The 10,000-nt window shown below is 43.5% G+C and overlaps 1 protein-coding gene across 1 annotated transcript in view; it reads right to left on the bottom strand.

The window, feature by feature from the left end:
- LOC132466533 (basic proline-rich protein-like) overlaps nt 1–10,000 on the bottom strand; it is a 49,205-nt gene that overhangs the window by 32,025 nt on the left and 7,180 nt on the right. The window contains exon 3 of the mRNA XM_060063785.1: nt 9,242–9,297. Within this exon, the coding sequence (XP_059919768.1) occupies nt 9,242–9,297 (56 nt within the window). The remainder of the gene's footprint in view (nt 1–9,241; nt 9,298–10,000) is intronic.

Here is a 10,000-nt window from a genome sequence, read left to right as displayed (position 1 = left end):
ACAGATGTTCCTCTTCTCGCTCTTCATGCCTCTCCGTGGCTCACTTCCTCGTCTTCCCCTCCACTTTTTAACTTTCAGAGTTCAGACCACGACACAATTACTCATACACACACACAATTAGACTTACACACATATGATTACAACTTTACACACACACACACACACACACACACACACACACACACACACACACACACACACACAATTAGACTTACACACATATGATTAGAACTTCACACACACAAACACACACGCTTTCCGCATTCATACACGTATAGACGTACACACATGCTTAGACCTTAGACCTTGTGTGTGTGTGTGTGTGTGTGTGTGTGTGTGTGTGTGTGTGTGTGTGTGTGTGTGTGTGTGTGTGTGTGTGTGTCCAAACACACACACACACACACACACACACACACAATTAGACTTACACACATATGATTAGAACTTCACACACACAAACACACACGCTTTCCGCATTCATACACGTATAGACGTACACACATGCTTAGACCTTAGACCTTGTGTGTGTGTGTGTGTGTGTGTGTGTGTGTGTGTGTGTGTGTGTGTGTGTGTGTGTGTGTGTGTGTGTGTGTCCATACACACACACACACACATGCGCGCACACATTTCCCTCATTACTTATTCAGTGTATTAAGGCGACTTTCCAAATTGCTTCGAACGTCCAAAAATAAAAACACCAAACCAGAGATCTACCACATTGACTGACTACAACATAAACCTCCACGACTCTCTCTCCCTCCCATCTCACTCTATCGGTAAGATATTCAACATCCGGCACCAACCCCCCTCCCCTGGTAACCCAGTTTAGCTTCAAATGAGCCCTGTTTTGCCTAAACTCATTTCTTTTTTCCTGCATGCCTTCCCGGGCTGCATTGCTTTTTATTGATCGTCACATGGCTCCCACAGCTCGCCTGGATTTTGGTTGGAGGGATGAGGAGGGGGGGGGCGATAGAGGGGGAGCGGGCATTCGTCGCCAGCTGGTTGAGCCTCCGACGGTAGTTAGCCCTGCTGGTGGCTGTGGCGGTGTGTGTGTGTCGTGTGTGTGTGTGTGTGCGTGCGATGTGTGTGTGTGTGTGGGGGGGGGGGGGACCTTGAGTGGTGCCAGGTCCAGCCGTCACCCAACTCTCCTACAGCCCTGTCTGGGGATGCTTGTTAGGATGATGCCTAAAATAGAGGAGAAGCATCTCGCATCCCACGCGGCACGGCTGACTGATCCAGCCTGCCTGCCGGAAAGATACCTGCTACCCAGGGTGCACGCTGGCGTGTCTGTGGGTATTGTGTGTGTGTGTGTGTGTACACGGCAAATGTGTGTGCGTTTTTGTGTGTGCATTGTATATTTGTGTATGTATTGGGAGTGTGTCTCTCCCAAATTTAAGATTTGATAAACACACTTTATTTGTAAGTTAGACGCGGGGGTAATTACGTTCATCTTCCTAGTGCCCATTTATTTGCACTTGAGTGCACGTTTTTGTTTGTGTGTGTGTGTGTGTGTGTGTGTGTGTGTGTGTGTGTGTGTGTGTGTGTGTGTGTGTGTGTGTGTGTGTGTGTGTGTGTGTTTGTGTGTGTGTGTGTGTGCGTGTGTGTGTGCGCGCGTGTCTGTGTGTGTGTGTGTGTGTGTGTGCGTGTCTGTGTGTGTGTGTTGGGGAAGGGGGGGGGGGGGGTTGCCGTGTGCGTGCGTGCGGGTCTCTTCCTCCTGTGTGCGTGTGTCGGCGCCGGGGGTTTTGTCTCCGTTTCGTCTGGAGGAGGACTCGGCGCGTGGTGTTTACCTACATGTGTTTTGATTGGAGGCAGCCTACTGTGATTTCCCCCAGGAAGGTAAGCTGCGGGGGGGCCGGGAGGAAGCCGGGGCACACACTAACAACCCCGCCTCGTCCCCCGCGCTCCTCCTTCCCCAACACCTGAGTGGTTAGCGGTAGCATCTTCCATGGGTCTCGCCACCACCTGTTCCCGGAGCTGGAGGGCTCTGGGCTTAGAGTGTTTGAGGCTGCAGGACGAGAGCTAAAGCCCACAGAGCAATGTTTGTGTTGAGTCCCATTCAACAAACCCGGTATTGTTCTATTGTTTGACTCAAAGCACCAACTCCCGGCTGTGGCAGCGTTTTAAAAAACAGCACGCATGCCAATTTGAGGATGATTCCCATGCTGCCTGCAAATTACAAACATAACCCCAATTTCAATCAACAGTTTAAATGATTATCGTAAACAAACGGTGTCGACGATAAGTGCGATGTTTTCGGGAGATACTAATGTGCAGCGCGGGCGTCTTGTTGAGGCTATAGTTTCTTGCTTTGCTTGTGTCCGTCCGTGGAGTTGATTCCAAAATAGAGTACAAAGACGTCTAAGATGCTGCCTTTTGACGCAAATCCTGCCAGCTCCTGTAAACATGTACCCCAGAGCATCCTCTGCAAACAAAGCGCTGGGGTGACTAAAGAAGGATACACAAGCCTACTGTCTTAAAATAAGACCTCAGAGCTGAGCATTCTCTATAAAAGGCTTCTCTGGGTGACCTTGCAGAATCTCACTGAGTACAAGCTGATACAAACAGTAAGTAAGGATCCATTATGACTAGCATAGGGTTTTATCTTATCTTTACAAAAGTAATACTTTTGAGTGTTAAGCCATTTAAGTTTATCCAGTTTCCACAAAGTGTTTGCTTTCCTGTTGGTCACACAGCCTGTTTTATGCTCAGGCGCCAAACAGCTCAAACACTTGCGTTGGCTGAATATGTTGGTTGGATGTACACAATGAACAAGTCGTTTTGAAAGATAAATCATATAGGACCGGTCATAGATCAACACAGAAAACATGCTGGGAAAAATAACCACTGTAACATTCTGCCCCAGTGTGTTTCTGTGTTTATGACAGAGTTTCTGCAACAGGTTATAAGTACCCACATGCTTTTCTCTTGCAAGTGCAAAAATATCAAACGTTAAAAGAAAAGTCCTAAGAGTGCAGCCACCGTATGTCCATGAACTGTAAACTCTGCTAGGCAATGGGGAACTGCAGAACTTGTTCTGTGCTGCTAAATAGCGACCTCACAATAATAAATAATTTCCCATTGTCAGCATGTGCACAACAAACTTCAGCCGCTATGTTATCCCTGGCTGCAGGTTATCTAAGCTCATGAACCCAGAAAGTTTGAGCCTCCAGATGGAGAGACCATGCTTCCCTAACATCATTAAACACCATCGTTAAAGCAGGAAGGGTTGGATGTTTACTCTGTAGATTAGTTGTAGGCCTACATATGTCCTGAAAATGTCTCTCACTGTACTGGTCTTTGCAAAGATCTCAGTAATAGTTGAAAGTGGATTATGAATATGTTATCGAAATGAAAAAAACACAACAAATGAAAGATATTAATTTGATTAACAAGGAATAATTAACATTGAGTTATGATGATGATAATAACAACACTGACAAAAATATGATGACACAAATTATAATAATAATATAAGGGGATTCGTCAGACCAAACACAATGTCTCCCCTTAATGACCAATGATGCCACAATTCATTGCTAAACAATGAGCGAAACACCACTCCTACCAATCACATACCTGTGCTCCTATATATGTCCGAAGTGTTGTCTCTCTTTGCAATGTGACATCACGATGTGCAACGATGAAGACAATGTAGAAGCTTTTGACTCATTCCAAAATTTGAATGCAATGCAGAGTACCAACAGAGAAGTGGTGTGATATGAAAGCTGATGTTGACACAGTTTGTATTTGAAATTCTGATAATCTTTAATAGTTTTGTAATGCTGCCAAACTGTAGTCATTTTTTCTCTTGACGACGTGCATCCTTCTTAACTAATGGTCTCCAAAATGTGCTCTACTTCGAAAATAAAATGATTGGATAGTGCCACTGCCATTACCCAAAGGGGTTATCACACAAAAAATATAGGGCATTTATCGAAAGCAAAACATACCTTTTGCTCACAGAATATATCTAATTTTTGAACTTTAGGCTTATGGAAGCAGGGCCATGCTGGGTGCCACTCATTTAGCATCCACATTCTCACAATAGAACGTATCGCTGTTACAGACAATCTCCTAAACAGACTTCGACTATTCAAGACAAAGTTGAATACATCTCTTAAGTAATCTTCGAAGATTCAAGTTCAGCCCCAAATAATATAAAAATACTAATAGTAGGTATTCTTCTGTGGCTGGAACAAATTCTCACAAAAAAAGTATACCGAGAAAAATGAATGGAGTAGTGGGCTGTTTCAATATAACGCCTGCTAGCAAACAATAAATTGAGTGTGGGAAGCTCAGCATGCACTGAACTGTGAAGGTTATTGAAAGTTGTGCTGCCATAGAACTGTGGTAGGCCAGATAAATTGTTACGTGCGATAGATGCTGTTTGAGCACTTTGTTTTAAAAAAATAACTAATTTCTGGACATTGGATGACATTTATATCTGAATTAATGAATTCATTAGTCATACGTATAGCGCTTACTTTAAATTATGATATTATGTTAGTTCCCTCGGATTGTTGCAGCTAATGTCGCATAAAGTTTCACGTATTTGTAACAACTGATAACTTAACAATCCAGTATCATAGGTTCCGTGAGCTATGTTTATTCATACTCAGGATTAGCCTGGCTATTGCCAGACCAAGCTCAAGCGTAGATTGGACGTTGGTCCGGGGAAGCTGCCGTCATTTTCTTCAGTACAAGAGAGGTGATGGGCCTAGTTCAAATGACTCTGTGCGCAATTGGCTGCTTGCCGTCGCTTCCCTACCGTCATTGTGTTAAACCAGCCAATAGCGCGGCAGGGGGAAAAGCCAGCTTGGTGATTGGCTCCCACAAAAACATATCGGAAGCAGGAAGAAATTTGTATTGTTCTTCACCAAACCCTTCTGCAGGGCGAACCAAAAACCGGCAGAATGGGCGAGGCTACCCAGCCTAACTCAGGATTCAAATTGTACTCTTTATTTCGATATTTATTTATTTATTGAATATCTAAATCGTCAATTGCAATCAGGGCAGAATGGAGCAATTATAATCGATTCAGCTTATCCTGAAAAGAAAAATTAATACATTCAATCATTATTTTTTCAAATTGTATCATTGCATGCCGGCCATGTTGTGCCAACAACATCCATAATTGTGAGTTAAACTTTGTGGCGTAATTATATTTGGTATTCTCTCTTCCCGGTAAATGTCATGGAAACACTTTCCTTCATTTTGAATGTTTCAAACCAAAATATAACTGTCCATAACAGGTGGTAACTTAATGATTCGTTGGTAAGGAAAAAAAAATCCATTTGGCATTTCTTCTAATTGGCCTTCCCCCGGAGACTCACTGGTAGGTGCTTGTCATATTGACGGATTGATCAGTGGGCCTATATAAAAGAGAATCAAATGTCAACTTCCATCAAAAGCCATCTTCCACAAACTCAGTTAACCTTTCACCCGCACCATTATCACTTGTTGTTCTGCGTTTTGTTTTTCATTTCAGATTTTATTTTCAATCGAACTGATGGATAATAAATAAAAAAGGCAAAGCTTTCCTCCTCTTTTCTCAGGTATGTATTTAGTGAGTGAGGAATCAAATCAGTGCAATAGCGCCAAAGATTTCCCAACTTGCTGTTCACAGTTAAAAAAATGTTATGTTGTTTTCAAGAGTGCTATTTCCAACGAAATGACTCACTCACCCCCTGCCACCGACGGCCCCCTGAGTTGACCCGTCTTATAAACCGAAGCCTTTGGTGAAGGGCTCCATCATCCCCTTCCCTCCATAAAAAAAATTGAAAAATAAAATTAATTAAATTTCGGATGAGACAGAAAGGCCTGGGACATAAAAGGCTGCTGTTAGCATTTTTCTAGCCCATTGATTCCCTGTTACTAGTGCACATTACAGCCCCCCGAACTCCCATAAATCAATCGGTAGCCTTTTGTCCTCTTCAAGGGATTGCTGCCTCAGTGGTGGCTGCAACATGGCTGAGGCGACAATAATCTATTGTTTCAGTTTAAATGCTCTGCCCTCTGCCGCTGAGCCCATGGCCACAGAGGGCAGCAGGATATGTGTGTGTCGTAGCACCCTGTTCAGGTGTCCCCGGAATGGGACGGGTGACGGGGGTGCGTGTGTGTGTGCTTGGTGCCACACGGTGCCTCGGTGGGGTGTGGAAGTACCCCCGGTGTCTCTGAGGAACGGTAAAGGATTGTGACATTAGGAAGTGCGAGCTATGACATGAGATATGTAATCGTCAAGTCCCAGGGGGTGTAAAGCCTGGTCACATTTACATCTAAGGCACCATTATCGCCGTAATTAATTACGCTTTTCAGCAATGGCTTCATTTAGAACGGGCTATAAATAGTATCAATCTGCCAATTTGCACCACTGTATTTCTTATTCATTTCCCTGAGTTGAATTAATGTTGTCTTACATGTGTCGTAATGAAACATCGTCTTCCCGTTTGTTTGACACATTCACTGTCCCTAAAATGATGAATCATGAATTGATCATGTTGTATGATCATATAATCACACATTCAGTTAGAAAAGGGTTTAAAAAGTCTGCGCTGTGCAGAATCCAGCGTAGACCTCTGATGGTTCGATTTGCTACGCGACCCCGTCTTGAGACGAATAACGGGGCGAGGAGGGCAGAGGTGGGAAGCCCAAGGGGTACTGATGTGGGAAGGTGCAGGGCTTGGATTCAAAACTTTAGCTGAGCCAACAGCTAAAGTAGTTGCATTACAACGACCTGAGGGAACGATGCTAGGCGCTATCTCCTAAGGTTAGGCTAGCATCGGCAGCTCACAATATGAAAAACATCAACAAAACTTCCGGTCAGAAAGTATAATCGGGATGCTAAATGGACTTTATTTCTTGAAGGAAATTTCTTTAAACTTTAAACTGTGTCAACGATTATTAAGCAAGGCTGAAACAGGAAATATGTAAATGTATCATTCATTCATTCGTATTTTTAAATGTATCTGTTTTATTTCTAAAAATATATATATATTAACATTATTTGGTTGTCGCTTTGTTCCAGGAGATAAATAAATATTCATACTATTTGAACTCCTACAGCTGCTACTTCCCCACTTCAAATTGGTTTATAATTATTTATGCTCAGTATGACTCAATTATTGATGACTTTGAACGTCGCAGCCACGTTGGAAAGGTCAAGACTAGCCTGTAAACAAATGCACAAGTGGGAGCTGGTGTTTTTTCTGTGTAAAAGGAACAATAAAGTTATTATATTTCACACACATAATAATTCAAAATAACAATATATTTTTTTAGGAATCTAAAAACAAACATAAACATCCTGTCTCCTTACTAACCAACACACTGGACCTTAACTGAACATTGAACTATGTTCCTGCTCGTTTTTGCGTTGGCTTGAACTTTACAAAATAGAGCACATTAACTTTGAAGCTAAAGGTTCTGCACTACTCTCAGGGTCATCTCAACCTCCTTATTATTCCGATATTGATTTTTCTAATGTTATTGTTATTGTTTTTTCTCTTTCTCTCTGTGCTGTGGCAGATCGCCCTGAGATATCCCCACGCCGCAGTCTCAGCTATCTTTCTGTTATGCATTTCCATCTAAGCCATTGTGGTTATCAATTTAAAATCCAAACGACGGTCATTTGCAATTCACTGTTACTTACTGCGTTTTTTCGCCGTTATGTTTTCTAATTGACCGCTGAACTGATTGAACGTACCCATCGCAGGCTCTCAGCAGGGGCCACGCGTTGTAATGGCTGCTGTGTACCTTAGGCCTTGGTCACTATGACGATGTGGCCAAGGGCATGTCTGCCAGCCGAGTGCTAGGGCGATGCTGTCAGCACTAATGCATTCAGGCCAGAACAACATGCTCTTTTCAGCTGCGTTATAGCCTGCATGGTCAGCAGATCCTAGTCAAATTGAATCTCTGAGTAAAAAATGATCTTGACACTCTTTCAAAAGGCAACTGCATGTTGGTGAGTCTTATACCCTGAAATGATGAATTCATCCAGATGCGATATGTACGCTCTACGTATTATCTATGTATAGTGGTTCGGGAGAAGAGTATAATATTAGGTTTGATACCATGGCCTTGGTACGGGATCAACATTAACAGAACCCTCTAATGATACCGAACATGTAACTTTTCCAAGTTTTGAAGTCATGCAGGTTTTAATAAAAACAATAATACAATATAAAGTAACAACTTTTATTTTTCAATTGTTTGATTGTAACTTAGATTCTGTAAATCAGCATTGCAGTATGCATATCTATATATAGAAACCATGAAACCACGTCTTCAACAATGGTTATTTACTCCAGTCAGGTATTAATTAAAAAGCACTTTGAGGGTAAATGATTCTCAAAGGTACATGTAACCCACGCACCCTCCTCATAAATAGCTCTTATTTCCTGTCAGTAAGCTCCCTTCCCTCACTCATCCGTGTGTGTGTGTGTGTGTGTGTGTGTGTGTGTGTGTGTGTGTGTGTGTGTGTGTGTGTGTGTGTGTGTGTGTGTGTGTGTGTGTGTGTGTGTGTGTGTGTGTGTGTGTGTGTGTGTGCGTGCGTGCGTGTATGTACATATTCATTAATCTAGATTTACAATGTCACCTCAAAGACAGAAATAGAATTCAGAGGAAAATCAATATGATAAACTGCTACTTGTTTTGTCCCCAAATTGTTTCAGTTTGGAAATCGATTTGCGAGCCCGGGGTCATACATCACAGTTTGAGAGAGGTGGGAGGGCCCCGTGGGATAATATCAGGGGCCCCCATAGTGCGGCGAGGTGAGGAGAAAATGACATGGCTGTGGAAGTCTTATAGGACACCGAGTCCTAGACAGGCTTTCTATAGAGGTTGAACAGAGAAATACTGGATAAAAAAACCTGAGAAAGAGAGAAATAAACACGGGCCACAAAAAAATGGGAGGAAACGGCAGAACAGAGCAGGAAGGGGGGGGTAGCGTTCCTGTAATGTTCCTCCATCTGTTCTCTCTCTCCTACTAATATCTCTCTCTCTCTCTCTCTCTCTCTCTCTCTCTCTCTCTCTCTCTCTCTCTCTCTCTCTCTCTCTCTCTCTCTCTCTCTCTCTCTCTCGCCCCCCTCGCTCAGATGGATGGATGTCGGTTGCACAGGAGTTTATCAGCCTCTGACAGAAACAATAAAAAATAACCTTCCCCGATGCTCAAGTTAATACGGTGCAGCGTGTGACGTCGTCGCCAGGCCCATTAGGTGCCCCCTGACAGCGTCATTAAGACAACGGGACAATTATGGGGTGGAGGTGGTGCTGGTGGAGGTGCTGGTGGCGCTGGTGGTTCTGGTGGCGGGCAACGTGGGACAAACTGCCAGCTGGACCCTGCTATGGATCGCACTTAACCCCCGCTATAGATCGTCACTGCATCGCTGTGAGGGATAGCTGGTCGGCCTGCGCGGTTGCCCCTGGCAACACCGCCCCCCACACAATAACCATAATGCCGGAGATGATCGATATCGTGAAACGATCAATATTGTGAAGTGGGCGATGCGGCTTGTGGCCAAGGACATTTCGCGTTGAGATAAACAGTGTGTTACGACCTCACTTTCTTTTCATGTCAATAGTTTATTAACTTACTTTTCATATATATATGACATCACTAATGTCACCAGTCAAAGGTCACGGTGAATCTGTGTGTTACAATGAACCGATTGCTCCAGCGATCGGACAGCAGGTTCAAGGTATGATTATTACGTTGCCTTGATGGAGAACCACTTAAATCTTCATAACCGTGTGACATAATGTGGCCATTGTGAGCCACGGTCGTAATTGAAGGTCAAGTCGAATCAAAACAACAGCGAGACTTCAGATTGAAGAAGAGACTGGGGCTCCCATGCACACATCACACATATTGGTTGAATCGGGTGTCATCTGTTACAGTTGATGATGACATGAAATTATCCCCCTCGGTTTGTGTTGGAGTTTTAATATCTGAGGGGTTTGCGAAACACAGTAATAAACGAAGAGCTGCTGCATATTACGTCAG

This window comes from Gadus macrocephalus, chromosome 10, assembly GCF_031168955.1.
Source record: "Gadus macrocephalus chromosome 10, ASM3116895v1".
NCBI lineage: Eukaryota > Metazoa > Chordata > Actinopteri > Gadiformes > Gadidae > Gadus > Gadus macrocephalus.
The sequence above is the reverse complement of the archived record's forward strand: the minus strand, read 5'-3'. Positions and strand labels throughout refer to the sequence as shown.